The following is a 16,018-nucleotide window of genomic DNA, read 5'->3' on the forward strand; positions in this document are numbered from 1 at the left end:
TCTGCAGTGTGGTTGTAGCTGTGTTGGGCCCAGGATATTAGCGAGACAAGGGGGACGAGATAATATCTTTTACTGGGCCAACTTCCGTTGGTGAGAGCGACCAGCTTGCAAGCTTACACCTGGAGAAGAGCTCTGTGTAGCTCGAAAGCTTGTCTCTCTCACCAGCAGAAGTGGGTCCAGTAAAAGATATCGCCTCACCAACCTCGTTCTCTGGATAGACAGATTACCAAGATGCAACCCAAGGAAGGGCCAGAGTGGAATCTGGATCCCAAAGACCAGACCCAGAGACCAAAGGGAGCTATTGCCCCTTCCCCCAAACCCATACTCATTTCCCCAACCATTTCAACATGGCACATAAATGAGATGGAGCATAGAGAGCGCTTTGTTCATGTGACTTCCGTACCTAACGCTCCTTGCATTCCCTGTTCAGTCCCACCTGAGATCCGTCATGCCGGAACAGCCTTCAATGACTCCAGGCGCCTTCACTGTGAAGCCGCTGGTTACCCTGCACCACGGATTGAGTGGTATCAATGCCCTGGGTATGCAGACAGGTGAGAAACCTCAGAGAGCGTGTGCAGGGCACCCAATCTCAGTGCCAGGACTTGCGGCTTCCTTCCCTGCCTCTGCAGTAGCGATCAGCGATTGCCCATAAACGCCGCCTGTGTTTGCTGAAATGCTCAGCACAGACTTGCAAAAGATCCATGGCGACACCTCAGAGTTCTGTCCAGTAGCACAACAACGGAGAATTCTTCTGCTATTTAAAATAGGAGTTCATGGATTCCAGTGTGTGTCGCGGGGGTGGCTTTCCAACACCGGCAGGTGCTGTGCACCGGTTCCTAACAGCCGTGTCTAGAATATGCAGTAAAACACGCTTGTTAATGCGCTATGGCCCCAAAACCCAGCCCGGGTTTGCCATTGGGGAGGGAGGAGCTGTTCCCAGTACTGATGCTGCTAGGGAAAGGGATCGTTGGCACAACTGAGTGGATGCAGCACATGCAGTGAGCAGGCGATGGGTTCAGTGTTCCCATTCACGTGCAGGGGCACGCCTTTGCGGACTATCTCCATCCCCTGCCTGCGGGAGGAGGGGTTACCACCACTGAATTACTTCCTGAGGCAGGTCTCGTCTCTCTGAATTGGAGGGGCAACATGTAGCATTATGACACCCCCCCCACTCCCAGTTACAGGACTCTGGTCTAGCCATTTGAGGCCCGCTAGCCCTGTGTGATGCTATAGCAAAGGATTCCATCTGTAGTCAGGTGTGTTCCATGGAAATGTTTTCTCTCCCCTGCGTGGTGTTTCTGCAGATCTGACCCGGGAAAAACCCTGATTCTGAATGAGACGAGCCCACAGGTCACCGACAAATTGCCCTCTGGAATGGTGGTTGTAGAGAGCTTCCTTCAGATAAAGGAGTTGGAGGACAATGTTACCTTTTGCTGCTGGGCAATTAACAGCGAGGGGAATGACTCACAGATGCTTAGCTTAGTCCCTTCTACAGGTGAGATAAATCAAGAGCATTTATTATTTATAGATAATAAATTCTAATTCAGGCCTGAATTAAAGATGGATTCAGGCCATTGGCGGTCCAGTCTTCCTGTATATACACTCCAGATGCCCCACTACCTGTTCTTGTTGAGTTCATTGAGAGAAACCACGTCAATCCTAACTTGACGGGATGAAGTACATCTCCCCCACACATCTGTCCCTAGTAACACAGTGCGGAGGGGGATTTCAGTTTTCATTGCTTGCATCCTTGAGAACATAATTGGTGGCCTGGAGAGTTTGGGTTTGAATCTTCTGGAGGTTGGAGGGATGGGTAAATCTTTAGTATGATGCCAAGGGCTTTTACCACACAACTCCTTAGAAGATCAATAGGAGATGCATGACTAATTCCTGAAATTACATGCAAAATAGCATAGCTGCCAGCGTAAATTGAAACCTAATGAAGTCAAGAAAAAAATATCATCATCAAGGATCACCTGGCCTTCTCTTGGTGCTTAGTGGCTCTTTTGGGGAAAAGACACATCTCTTCAAGCTTAATCTAATCCATTCGTACTGGCATTTCCAGACACATCTGCTGCCTTGGGGAAAATTTCTCTTCTGGCCCCATAGTATTGTAGGTATATTGGTAAATCCTGGATTTCTAAGATGAGGTCTTGCTCCCCTGCACGTTCTCATCCTGTGAAATCTGGAAGAGAGAAGGTAATGCACCAATATAATCCCCTACATAAGACACTATCATATGGAGACTCAGAGATTTCAACTCAAGACTGTTATTACTATGGACGTAAGCTACTCAACACACATACAGCTCGCACTGCAGATCTGCCAGACCACTCATTTTCATGTTCAAAGCCAGGCCATTTTTCTCTCAAGTATTTATTTGGCTTTGCTAATTTAACCCAGAGTGAAACTTCACCTTGCAGGCCGCTGAGCGTAGCTTTAACCTGTGGAGATGACAGTGACATTTCCCATCTTGGACATCCCCAAAATGGCAGTGGTTCAGCAGAAGACCCTGCTTCTAGTTGTTCCATTTATAAAGAAAACACTGACACACATCAAATGCATAATTGTCTGCTGTATCCCAACACAGTGAGATTTCTTGTCCACCCCTTCGTGCACATGAACCATGTGAGCACCAGGGTAGAGTCACACAATGAGATGCAGATGGTAAGATGGAGGTTGGGTATATTTCCTAGATTTGTAAGGACAGTAGGTTCTAATAGGACTGCATGACAGTCCTGTTCCTCCGTAGGGCTTCCTGTAACCTAAGGGATATGCAGCTCCTGGTACTGATCCCCTAGATGCAGGAGAGGACAAAGGTGTATGTGAGTGGAAGCACTAGACAACATTCTGTATGGAACAGGCCTGCGTTGGCCCTGGGCAGATGGACTAGCAGGCTCCTTCATTATTAATCGTTCTGGGTCAAATCCTGAGGTCTTTACTCCAAAGGTTTTTACTCTGTCTGGCATGTTCTCACTGAATGTGGATCTCAAGAGCTGTCCACATATTACCAAGGGCTGGGTGATTTTTGTCATTCGTCCCTGTCCTATTATATACTTTGTGTACCATTTTTTTTATCTTGAAACATTAAGACCTCCCTCTCCTGATTCCTTTGGGGGCAGCACGTCCTCTCTGGGGCTGCCTCTATGTAATTATGCACAGGGGGATACTAGTGCCAATAGCTGGTTGAATAAAATGCTACCGTGGATGATGCGCTAGTGAAAGAAACATCTGAATGTCTCGTTCTCACCCTCTCACCTTTGTGTCTCTAGGAAGAATGCGGATTGTCCCCAGTGAGCTCTTCAACCCCATTCTGTCCACCTTTGTGGGAGCGTTGGTCCTGCTTCTCCTGCTGATCCTCTTCCTACTGTACAAATACAACCAGGTTAGACTCTGATTCCTGTTCTCTGGCCCCTGTATAAATGTTTGTATGCACTGCACCGCCCTCACCCAGCCATGCAGCCTGTGGGCTCACTCAGGAGCCACAGTGCCCCAGATCCTCTAAAGTATTTAGGCACCTAATTTCCACTGAAATCAATGGAAGTTAGGAGCCTGAGGAGCTGGGCCAGGCAGCTGACATTTCACTGATGCTCCAGTTGGCTCCTGGCTGGGATACCGTAGGATTTGAACGATCACCAGTCCCTGAGCCCACTGCCCTTCCCCAGAGCTCTTGGTTCCACCCAGCCATGCTGGTTTGGCAAGAGGGCCTTGTCATCAAAAAAGGGAATTGAGGGCTTGTCTTCTGGCTGGTGTTATTTTCATCTATTGTTTTCTATGGGAAAAAAAACCCTCCAATGTGGGTTGTGCCTGCCTCTGCCTGGGGGATAGAGTGAAGGGGAAGAGTACAAGAAGTATCTCCCTCAGTCGTCTGCACCCACGCCGGGCACGCTCTCAGAAAGGAGCATTAGCCCTGCCCCTGGCACCTGCCAGTGGTTGTATCAGCCTGCTGGAAGCGGGCGGGATGAGGATGACGCTCTGGGTGAGCACAGCAGGCAAAGTCAGGCTATACCCACTCAAAGGGAGGCAGATCTGCTCTTCCAGCGCACACTGATCGAGAACCCCAGGAGGAATTCTGACTCCGTGCCGGCCTCAAGGCCCCTCTCCCAGCACAAGAACATGTTGCTCTGATTAGTCAATCAATACCACTGGAATACCACTGATGCAGACCCCCAAAATCCCAGCCACTTCTTATGCTGGCTTTTGCTCCCCAAGTGACTCATCCCAGTGTGATTGGCTCACAAATCTGTGCAGGATGTTACTCAGCGCACTGGGCAAAGGGGCCAGCTCTCGCTTCTCTGAACTGACATATGTGAACTTGAAGAGTATCTTGCATGGATCAGTTGAAACATGCACAGTCCGCTGAGGGGCAAAACTTTGCCTTTTCCACCAGCGTTTTGCAATTTTTGCCTCCATTTTTCCCCGCTCATGCAACAGAAAGCTGTTTCCACAGTGAAAGTGGATGCTGGGAATGCTAACACCCAGTTGTCTCTAGCTTAGCTATTGTCTTCACATGAACTGCCCCTTTTTTGCCTGTGAGATCCATCTCTTGCTTTGGGGAAATCAGTGATAGGGTTTTGACAGTAAACCACAAATTGTCCCTCCTTGCACAACTGCTAGAAACAGGATTTCTTTTCTTGTCAGGACTGAAGGGTTTTGGTTTTGGGGGTTTTTTTTTGGCACCGCTCGTTACATGCCCTGTTTTATCCTCAGTGTTGAACTCCTGTTTCTCGTCTGTTTAAGCTGATAATTAGCACCTAAAATGAGGAAAAACTAGCTTCACTTCTGAGAAATGTCAGCCCTGGGCACAGTAACTGTAGGGTGACCAGATGTCCTGATTTTAGAGGGACAGTCCCAATATCCATGGCTTTTTCTTATATAGGTGCCTATTACCCCCTACCCCCTGGCCCAGTTTTTCACATTTGTTATCTAGTCACCCTAAGTCACTGAGACCTCAGCTCTGGATTTTACCATCACTGGAAGGAACAGGCCTCCACCATTGATATGGAGGGAGAGGCCAATGGGGAGCCGAGTGTAAGCACAGCACCGATGAATTCAGGAGGGCCCTGAAACACAAAGAAATACAGGAGGCGATTCTAAAAGGATCGTGCATCACTGATGGGTTTCTTAATCCACCCTGGATCCCTGCAGCCTGAGACAATTCATGGGGGAAAAATCAGCAAAGCTCTCGCAGTGCCGTCCAGCAACATCAGGAGGAGGAAGACGCAGCGGAGGAGGAAAAAGATGTCCACATCCTGGAGCTTGGCCACAAAGTGAATCATCACGGCCATGGCTCGCACAGAGCCAGTGGGCAAAGACAAGCCGTAGGCCCTGCTGTACAGACAGAGGAGGAGATATCTTGTTCCCTTTCACTCATGGGGACGAGCAGCACAGATCACTCTAAGACCAAACTGTTTCACTTCCTCTCTGTTTGCTTCCATCAGTCTAGTTTCCTCCATCCTTCTGACGTGATATTGACACCAACCGTATCATGCTGATGGCTGCTTCTGCCCACCGCTAAGCAGAGCTTGCTCTCCCCTTCCCTGCCTGTTTACTTCTGCCAGAATCAGAGTCAGGCAGAAGAGGAGAAATGCTAAGTTCTATTTCTCCGTTTCAAAGGAACAAAACACATGCCAGTGCTGTGCTCAGCGAAATGGAGTCAGAGCACAAGGCGGTGCTAGTTCAGGAATGCAATGCAGGGGAAGGGAGGCTGCTGCTCTGACACTTGCTGCCCAGCTCAAACCACCTAGAGATGAGCTAAAATGTCCTGTTTCTGGGACACACCAGCTGTTCTAGCACCATGGCCCTAGATGTTCTAATAAGCTTGTCCAGAGAATGAAAAGAGACTGACAGTTTCTGAGATCACGGTGGGTCCCCTGGCTGCTACTTAAGGAGGAAAACGGGAGTGCCAGTCCCACTTCCAAGCCCAGTTGATGGACTGTGTAGTTCTTAATAATCAGCCAAGAGTGGGGGGCAATCAGGCGTCACGACCAGCCAGAAGGATCCATGATGTAGGTCATAATACTTACAACCGGCTTCTCAGCTTTCTCTCCATTCACCCCACATTCAAAAAGCAAGAAGCACTTGATGGTATAAAAATAGGACTCTCCCCAAAATCTGTAGAGCGACGTAATGAAAGTGTGATGCCTCAGGGAAGGGATTGTGCTGGGGATTTAAAGTCAGTGTGATAAGTGTCCTTGGTTTCAAAGAGCCCTTTAGAGCAACAGAAGAAATCTGGATTAATCAGATTCTCTTCTTTACAGAAACCAAAATACCAGGTGCGGTGGAAGATCATTGAGGCCTGTGAAGGGAATAACTACATCTTTATTGACCCCACCCAACTGCCTTACAATGAGAAATGGGAATTCCCCAGGAACAACCTGCAGTTCGGTGAGAAACGTTCAGAGCTTCTCTAGCATTGGGCAGTGATTCGACTTGCAGACCCAGATTCTGTGATGAGCACAGCTAAAATGATGCTGACGATGTCCAAACCCTTGTCCTCTTGCGTACAGGGTTAGAACAATACCGCACAATACAGTACTTCCTCCATCCAAACCCGCACAATCTTTTGCATGCAGAACAACAAACAGCACGATACTGCCTCTGTGCAGCCTTGCATGTTCTCTCCCATACACAGCTAGGGTGATATGATTCTGCCCCGTCCTCTCACGTGCCGGCACACACACTGCGAAAGAGATCACAGCCTCCAGACTTTTTCTGACAACTGGAGCTAAGACTGATTCCATGTCTGGACTTTCACCCCTTATGGCTCTGTCTTTGTTCTCAGTGAATCCTTTATACATATGGGGAGGGCTGCATGTCACATGTGGATTCCATATTGCTCACGGGTTCCACATCTTGCCAGGGTTCTGTTGCTGACATGTCAGCAGGTATATCTGGAGGGCCTTTGTCCATAGCCATGACTGGTTTTTTTGGTTCTTCTAAGCGGGTTTATTTTTGTAGGAAAGACGCTGGGAGCAGGAGCCTTTGGAAAAGTGGTGGAAGCCACTGCTTTCGGGCTGGGGGAAGAAGACACCGTCCTCAAAGTGGCTGTAAAGATGCTCAAATGTAAGTCACGAGCAGATTGCAGAGCCAGACGGGCTGAAAACACAAACTGGCGTGCACAGTATTTCAGCTGTGCTTGTTGCACTGGCTGCTGATACTGGATTAAAATGCATGTTTTTTACACATCGGTTGTGGCAAAGCAGCCTAGCTTCCCTAGGCAGATATATCCAGAGATACAGGCAAAGAAACCATGTTCATCATCTTCTCATGCCTCATCTCTTTCCTCCTTTCTCCCTCCCCAATGTTCCATTGTTTTCCCCTTTTTCATTTTCTCCTCTTTCATCCCTTTTCTTGCCTCCCCTCCACACACACACCCCCCGCCAGCTATCCCCCTTTCTTTTCTCCTTCCCCCCACCTCTTCTCTCTTTCTGTCCCTGCGCTATGTCAGACTTGAGGTAATCTAGTCCTCATTCATTCCAGCGGCAGCCCACGCAGATGAGCAGGAGGCCCTTATGTCCGAGCTGAAGATCATGGGTCACTTGGGCCACCATGAGAACATTGTTAACCTGCTGGGAGCCTGTACCCATGGAGGTAGGATGAGACGGCACCATTCCCTCGGAGGTCCTCAGTCGACAACCTCCTGAATTCTGTTTTCAGCGACACCTCCACCCCCAGGGGAACACCAGGGGCTTTAGAGAACTTCTTAAGCTGCCGATTCCCCCTGTAGCCCCAAGGAGGTGATCTGCTTAGATGATCATATTGGTCCTTCCTGGCCTTAAATCTATGAACATGCTTGTGGAAGCTTTCCATTGCTGATTTTTTTCTTCAGAGAGTGCCCTAAGAGAGGTATAAACAAATCTGCCTGCCTGAGCTACTCCTCTCATTCCATAGATACAAGAATTAGGGACCACTAGCCCATATGGGCCCATATTTGACTGAAGCTGCAGTCTCGAGATTATCTAATTTATTAGAACCTACCATTTCCAGTGGAGACTCACACCACACCTATGTATGTGCTCATGTGCCTACTCCCCCACACACAGCCAGGCATGCAAGTCTAAAGAGGAAACCAGGCCTCCAGGAAAGAGAGAGAGGGTGCAATGAAGTCACCCCTTGGTGATCACCACTTCCTATTTTTTAGGCCCAATTCTGGTCATCACTGAGTACTGTCGCTATGGAGATCTGCTGAATTTCCTGCGGAAGAAGACAGAGTCCATAATCATCCAGGACTCGAGCCTGGACTCCTCTCTGGATAGCAATGCCGATTACAAAAATATCTATCTGGAGAAGAAGTATGTCCGACGGTAAGAATCAGGACTGGAGATTGTACATGCACAAAGCCTGATGGCAGGAGGTGGTGGGAAGGTTGTATTGGCAAAAGGTTGGAAGGTCATGTTACTTTCATGTAGAAATGTTTCAGTTTAAAAAAAAAAGTATAGGTAATTTTTAAAAATCTTCTGTAAAGCCAGAATGCACCTGGCCAGGCCTTGGAGAGTGGAAAATTGTGACTGGTACATTTCAGAAACCTCTGGAAATGACCTACAACGTTTCCCACACATATGTGATTTTATGCTTCTTGTCCCCCATTACCCCTCCTCAGTCAAAACCATTCCATTGTTTACACCTGGTATCATGTCGCGGAATGAGATGTGGCCAGTCACACTGATCCAGGAAGTACCTTTCCCAGAAGGGGAAAGCACACTTCTAAAAAGGGGAGTGACCATGTATTTCTTTGCTGAATGCTCCCGCACACAATCGGATTAGCCCTGGGTATTTAGATCGCTATTTGCTTTTGCTCTGTAGGTCAGCTTTGAAAATAAGCCATCCCTCACAGGTACTTGGCAGTTTTGCTCTGCTCAGCACAGGATGAAAAGACAGACACAATCCTGATGGTTTCTAACAGCTTGTCCCCTCTGTTGTTCTCTCTGATTCAGTGACAGTGGGTTTGCAAGCCAGTGTTTGGAGACCTATGTGGAAATGAGACCTGTGTCGTCGCCAGACTCCAGGCCAGCAGAGGGTAAATTACCAGGTATGATCTCAGTCTTCCGTTGGGCTCTGCATCCTGAGCGCAATTCTGCTTACATCACTCCCTATTGTGGGCCAGAATCCAGCGTACTCAGCACGTACTTCTGCCGGCGGACTGGCCTGTGTGAACTATAAAGAGCTCTTCTCTGTTCCAGGCAAGAGGGCAGAGGAAGAACAGGAGGATGCTCGTCCCCTGGATCTGTATGACCTGTTACAGTTCTCCAGTCAGGTGGCCCAGGGAATGGCCTTCCTTGCCTCAAAGAACGTAAGTGCAAAGGGGACACTGGTCCAAGGGCTGCCAAGCAGGTTCATTAAGAAACCCTTTGATAGCCCATCCCATAAAGCAGCTGAGGGACAAAACATCGTCAGCCTTGTGAACATCTTTCTTTCTGAGTAAACTGCTGCTGTGGACACCTGCCCCCTTCCGTCTTGGGCAAGGGGGCTAGCAAAGAGGCCTCTGCTATTCAACTGCCACTTTTGGGGTAGCAGGTTAACAGGCCGACATATACCTCACCCCGTAGCTAGTTCAGATTTCATTCCATAATCCTGCCCCTTTGAGCAGGTCTGTGTTTGTGGCACTACATGCACAGCCTGTTATAGCAGTGCAGCATTACTGAACTGAATTTTGTGTGTGCTGTGCCATTTTCACATCTCTTCTGCTATGGCTTTTACATGAGGTCCTGCCCCATCCTGCATTTAGATCCTTTTTTCCAGGAAAAAGGAACAGAAAGTGACGGTTGAGATTTCTCTCTGAACCGGTTATAAATATTTTAAGAAAGAGCAAACTTACTGCCTCTTCTTCACAGACACGGTAGCCAAAGACCTAGTGCGGCTGAGAAGCCGTCCACATGGCACCCACGGACAGGGCCAAGTGATTCCAGGATATTGTATGAAGTGTTTTAGAAGTGGAGTGAACAGGGTTCAAAAACTGAGTTAAATAAATTCATGGAGGATAGGTCCATCAATGGTGATTAGCCAAGATGGACAGGGATGTACGCCCATGCTCAGGCTGACCGTAAACCTCTGACTTCCAGAAGCCAGGGGTGGATCTCTCCAAATTGTCCTGTTCTGTACACTCCCCCTGAAGCTCTGGTACTGGTCACTGTCAGACATGGGATACTGGGCTAGCTGGACCATTGGTCTGATTCCATATAGCAGTTCTTACGTTGATAATAAATTGTCAGAAGGAGCACTTATAAAATGAGAGGGAGAGCACGTGCAACTGTAATTCCTGACGTCTAGTATTTTAAAGGGCTTTACAAACATTAAACATGAACTCATCTGTACCACACCGCCGTCGGGCAGGCAATTACGTTCTTCCTACAGGGACCAGAGGCAGAGGTTTTGAGGATGTACTAGCATTGTATCAAGGTATTTTATCTGGATGCTGTTTTGCCATCTGTTCTGTCCAGTGCATCCACCGGGACTTGGCAGCAAGGAATGTGCTCGTGACCCACGGACGTGTAGCCAAAATCTGTGACTTCGGGCTGGCCAGGGACATCATGAATGATTCAAACTACGTCGTCAAAGGCAATGTAAGTAACTGAGGCGGTGCCAATCCTGGGGAGCATGGGAGCATTAGCAGAGGTGAGGTGTAGCATGTTTAAGGCAGGAAGGGTGGGGGTTAAGGACAGAGGGGGAGAGAACAGGACTAGAATTGTAGAGTAAGTGGACAAGTTGTCCCCTGAGTAGAGCATTTTGCCCTTGCAGGCCCGTCTGCCGGTGAAGTGGATGGCCCCAGAGAGTATCTTTGACTGCATATACACAGTGCAGAGCGATGTGTGGTCCTATGGTATCCTCCTCTGGGAGATCTTCTCGCTGGGTAAGGAAGGATCCTTCAAAGTTCTCCTTGTGTATCAACCTCCATCGCTTCCCGATAAACAAATGTCTTTATGCAACAAGTATGGATTGGGGAAAGACCGAGTGAGAAACTGGGCTTTTTGGAGGGGGCGTAAAGGAACGTGTTTAACATCAGCTGTACAAATTACTGATTCTTGACAGTGTCTATTATCAGCCACCTGCCACAGCAACTCTCCTGCTCAGTCACGTGAAATAGTCCAAGGAAAGTCCTTCAGCACCACTCAAAAGCATGCTGCATGTTAAGATTGAACGAGAGAGATCTCCTGTCATCACCTCTGCTCTAAACCACATCTTGATTTTTGTGGTTGCAGGTAAAAGCCCGTATCCTGGCATGTTGGTGAATAGCAAGTTTTACAGCATGGTGAAGCAGGGGTATCAGATGGCCAGGCCAGACTTTGCTCCTATGGAAATGTAAGTACAGTCGTCCAGAAATGCAACCACTGCCCCTGGACATGCATGGATAGCAGAGGAAGCAGGCACAACAGCTAGTGGAAAAAGCTGGATGTAGGTTACCTAGGGAACTAGAGGGCCAATGAGCGCTACTGCTAGCACATTCATGATGAATCACTCTAGCTGTACAGACAGACAAGCCGCAAAGTTTCCATCACGGTTTCAACCAGGCCCCAGTTTGGGAATGCTTGGTTCTGGGGCTTTGTTTCAGACCCAGCTCTGCTTAGAGCCGCTCATTCTGCCTCTTAAGATGGCACACAAGAGCAATGCCATTGCTCTAGGTATGTGTCCTTTGGATAGACTAGCAGGGAGTGATGGAGCTTTCTGGGAACAGCCTGTAGTTTCCTTGCAGAGCCCACCCATGCTATGGCCTCACCCCTGACTTTGTAACTATTACGGAAATGGCTTTTATCCAAATGAATTCCATTAACCACTGGAGGCAGGAGCGTCGACGCTTTCTGCAGCCAACAGAAAAGCAGCCCGCTCTCATACACAGGCCGTGCTTGGCCCTGCATGAATGTCGGGCCTCTGCCTCTTTAGGCACCTAGCGCTATTCAGCCCTGGGCTCTCCTAGAGCCAATGCCAGCTGAGGAACTCAAAGGCACTTTGCCAGTGTTTATTATTTACTCCTCCCAAGCATGGAAGGTAAGTGCACAGAGAGGGTGAAAGATGACTTGGGCCAAAAGGGGAGACACCCCAGGCATGAAGTGTGTCCATCCTACTGCTGCTCCCAGGGAAACGGCTTCTACAACCTGTTCGGGGCAGGTCAGCACCCAGTGCTCAAAAGGAGGCTAACAGACTTGCTCTGCTATTGCTGTTGCAGGTATCACATCATGCAAGCATGTTGGCATCTGCAGCCCACCCAGCGGCCCACCTTCGACCAGATATGCCATTTCATTCAAAAGCAACTGGATGTCAACAAGGAACAGGTGAGACGCTTTAGAGACTGGGGTGCAGATAAAGATGCGGGGGAAGGATGTTCCTTCCCACACGCAAGCGTTCTTGGGCCCTGCCTTATCTGTTGCTCTAACTTTTAACCAACATGAACACTTTTTCGTGCTGGTGGAAAGCACAAAAAGGTACAGCCTGGAGTACAAAGGCCCCCAGTTTGGCCCTCAGGTACATTGGCAGCGCTAGTTCTCTGACTGTGTCTATTTGTTTGAGTCCTAGGGACCACTACTAAGTGCTAAGAAAATGGTTACGCCAGCAGGCTGACTTAGTTGAGGCTGCCAATAGCCATGATGTTCTGTGGTGTGGACACATCTCCATCTCCATTCATTTTACACAGGCAACGGGTGGTAGCATCCATTGGAGTGGAGTGAAAGCAGGGAGACAGGCGGCGCCATACTTTGTGAGCAGTAGCCGGAGATATCCAACGGCCCAGGAGAAAGCACTTATTTGCTCTCCTAGAGGCCTCCTAAGCAAGTGCTGGATTATCCACAGCTGCTCCCCTGCACTTAAACAACAGCCCCCCACTCTCGCCTGGCCCGTAGCAGTTTTGTAAATCAATGAAGTGCTTCGAAGGCGAAATAAAAATCACTTAGTCCTGTGCAGAGTTGGAGATCAGAGCCTCTCCCCTTTGCCAGCTACAGCCATACCATAGAAGATGCAATGCCCACAGCGGATAACCGTATTGACCAATTACATCGGAGGGCTTGAAGTCTAGTTGGCGCCTCACCCACATAGGTAGTGCCCAGCTCCTGTGCAGTCAATGCCTATTGAAATCAAAGGCAGTTCAGCATCTCCCCCCTCCCCTAGGAAAATTCACAACTAGAAATTGACGCAAGAACGACAAGGCTGCTGGGTGTGGTGGCCACAGCATTTCCATGATGGCCAGTGACAGAGAAGTAGGCCGTAGCTGGGTCTAAGTAAACTCAATGGACTGAAACCTATTTGCCTTTTCTTACTTTAAGGACTATACAAACCTGCCTGGTAGCGTGGAGAAAGACAGCGTGTGTGAGCCCCCTGGCTGCTGCGAGGAGTCCTGTGACCCAGGAGACAGCAGTCAGCCCCTTCTGAAGAGCAACAATTACCAGTTCTGTTAATCTGTAAGGTCAAATGTGGGTGGTTCTTCCCCCATCATTTGCAAAGGACTTGGTCACTTCCTCAGTTAGAAGGCAGGTTCTTCATGCTAAGTGTCTCCTTATCTCTGTGCTTTCTGAAGTGTGAAAGAATTACAAAATTCCCCACTTGAAAAGGCATCATTAGAGGAGCTAAATTGCCAAAACTCAGGCGTGATCCCTGCAGTTATGTGGCAGCATAGCTCAGAGGCACCAGGAATGGCAAACATGATCCGTGGAGATCTGATGCCCATAGTGTCTCTCACCAACACTGGTAACATACATTGATGCAGTTGTCCTGACAAGCAGCTCCTAAGTCCATGCTAGCCAGTTCTTGCTGGGCTTTTGGTTTGTAAGAAATTTCCAAAGGTCGGTTTTGCAGACTGGCCCACATACCCCATGTATTGTTCTACAGGGGTATGTATTGTTGTGCACCTCTAATGGCATCCTCGTGTTTTTGTATGTGAGAGTGCGCCTGCATGCAGGAGAGCTTCAAAGCAAGCCACTTTAACTACAGGTCTATCTCAGGACATTAGAAACAACCATCTCCCTGAACAGCCTGTCAGAGATTGAAACAACCAGCTTCTGTCTTCACTAGTCTCTCTCCCCCTCCTCCATCTATGCACATTACAGAATAGCTGGAAAGCTTCTGTCTGGCATTAAGTAAATAAAATCAGTGGCAGACCCCACCTCCCATCTCAGTGCAGGTGAGGGTTCTGCATCTCTCTTCAACTGTTGAAGCACCACTAAGCTTTACAGATTTTGTTGAGAGGACAGTCCCTGTGAACCATTACTGCTCACAAGGGTGAATGTCCTCAGGTGAAATATGAAGTACAGCTATGCTCTTTTTAAACAGACATGGAACATAAATCCCCATCAAGGAATGGCAGCTTTTTATATCGATCTGGAAGCAGCTCAGCATTATAAACATCCTATAATGTGTGTTTGAATTATTGAACAATTAATGTAGCAACTCAGCAACTACTGCCTATACCAAAGCCCTTATGGGAATGTTTTAATGTAGATATTTGCCTTTTGATTTATTTTGATAATGTTGTTATACGAGATCATTTTTTCATAAGCTAGGGCCCAGTGTCCTCACAGAAAGCATTTCTAATCTTTAATTCTTGTTACTCGGGGTTACTAATTCTACACAGCAGCCTATTCTGATGACTATTCTATATTAGAGTAAGACCTCCAGTAAGGGAGTCTCTAACAAATGCCAGCCTTACCAGACTGCACTGCCAAAATACATTAGGATGACAGGGTATATGCACTGACCTGGCTTAGGCAACTTTTACTGTACAATAGCAGCTACGTAATTTGGCCTTTATTAGACTACTACTATCAATTATTTTCTGGGCCATTTTTAATTAAACTTTACTACATGGTTTAATCTTATGTTGAAGACAAATTATTCCTTTCAACTAAATACAAGCTAATGCGTTTCCACTTGTCAACATTATGCCGATTAAATAAAACTACCGTGATTAACACAGCAATATTGTTAATTTTTTTTTCCTAGATGACCGCATAGGAATCTTTCCTTCCTCTCTCCTCCCCTTCCTTCAGGCATCAGAAAAAGGGCAATGCCTAGCCACTCACTCCAGACCATATTGATTTGCTCTGATAATTCTTTGTGTATCTCACTAACCTCTTCTTTTTTCCAGTTCCTGGAAGGTTGACTTTGATTACAAGCAGGCAAACTTGTTAAAGGCAAGTTTCTTTTGCTCCGAGTAGCCTATCCATACTTGGGAGAAGTTAGCACTGGAAAGTGTGCAGGGAGGAGGGATGCAACTGTAGGATATCTTCATTGATGGGTGAAGACACTTTTAGGAAGAAAATAGATGAGAATATGGTATGTGCTTGTGCCACACACAAAGTATAGTGAAAACCTCACTGAACAGGATGGGCTGGCGTAATATTGGAGAGACTGGGGTAGCAATGGCCTTCTGGTTTCTGAAGGGAGATAGTTCCTCTTTACCTCCGCTGTCTCCTTCAGTGCAATGTGCAACTGAAACAGCAAAAAGCTGAAGATGTAAGTGAAATGATTAAAAAAGCCCACATCATTGATGGAGAGGCTTACTGGTGAGATGTCACCTACTTCAACTTCCCTCCCACAAAATCTTCATTATCAGCACAGTACAAGTAACTGTAGGACTATGGACTATAAACTTAATCAGCCCCTGCTCTCCAATGCTGTATCTTGGCTATTTGGCAATCGAGAACTTTGTTCTCACCTGGAGTGCTCCAACGCTAATTCACACGTTGTGTTAACTGAGTCAGTGGAGTTACACAAAGGAATGAATTGGACCTGTTGTACAGTGAACCAAAACCTAGACCATACATTTCATTTAACTGCTTGCAGCATGACGATAAGCAGACATCAGTGAGAACCCAAAGTGTCAGTGTTTACCAGAGCAGCAGATGATGCATAAATCTCCACCCAAATATCTGAAATGCTGGTCATGGTCATAGCCGCAGGGCTGGGATTGTGGAATCCAGAGGAAGAGGGAATGTTTGACCCTGATGTTTGTTTTATAATTAGACAATAGGATTCATTCTTTATCTCAGGGGCTGTCTTATTTCCATTTTTAATTGTCTTTAAAAACAATTTTTTC

General features: G+C 47.6%; 1 protein-coding gene across 1 annotated transcript in view; it reads left to right on the forward strand.

Annotated features, from left to right (window-relative positions):
- CSF1R (colony stimulating factor 1 receptor) overlaps positions 1 to 14,895 on the forward strand; it is a 28,508-nt gene extending 13,613 nt beyond the window's left edge. Inside the window, exons 8-21 of the mRNA XM_067566721.1 lie at positions 431 to 551; positions 1,305 to 1,495; positions 3,273 to 3,385; positions 6,261 to 6,387; positions 6,961 to 7,065; positions 7,483 to 7,593; positions 8,144 to 8,306; positions 8,937 to 9,031; positions 9,183 to 9,292; positions 10,440 to 10,562; positions 10,738 to 10,849; positions 11,199 to 11,298; positions 12,161 to 12,266; positions 13,251 to 14,895. Coding sequence (XP_067422822.1) covers positions 431 to 551; positions 1,305 to 1,495; positions 3,273 to 3,385; positions 6,261 to 6,387; positions 6,961 to 7,065; positions 7,483 to 7,593; positions 8,144 to 8,306; positions 8,937 to 9,031; positions 9,183 to 9,292; positions 10,440 to 10,562; positions 10,738 to 10,849; positions 11,199 to 11,298; positions 12,161 to 12,266; positions 13,251 to 13,382 — 1,709 coding nt within the window. The 3' untranslated portion in view covers positions 13,383 to 14,895. The remainder of the gene's footprint in view (positions 1 to 430; positions 552 to 1,304; positions 1,496 to 3,272; positions 3,386 to 6,260; positions 6,388 to 6,960; positions 7,066 to 7,482; positions 7,594 to 8,143; positions 8,307 to 8,936; positions 9,032 to 9,182; positions 9,293 to 10,439; positions 10,563 to 10,737; positions 10,850 to 11,198; positions 11,299 to 12,160; positions 12,267 to 13,250) is intronic.
- The last annotated feature ends 1,123 nt before the right edge of the window (positions 14,896 to 16,018 follow it).

This window comes from Emydura macquarii, unplaced genomic scaffold (assembly GCF_026122565.2).
Source record: "Emydura macquarii macquarii isolate MOO-44397 ecotype Brisbane River unplaced genomic scaffold, CSIRO-AGI_Emac_v2 contig_2768, whole genome shotgun sequence".
Lineage (NCBI taxonomy): Eukaryota > Metazoa > Chordata > Testudines > Chelidae > Emydura > Emydura macquarii.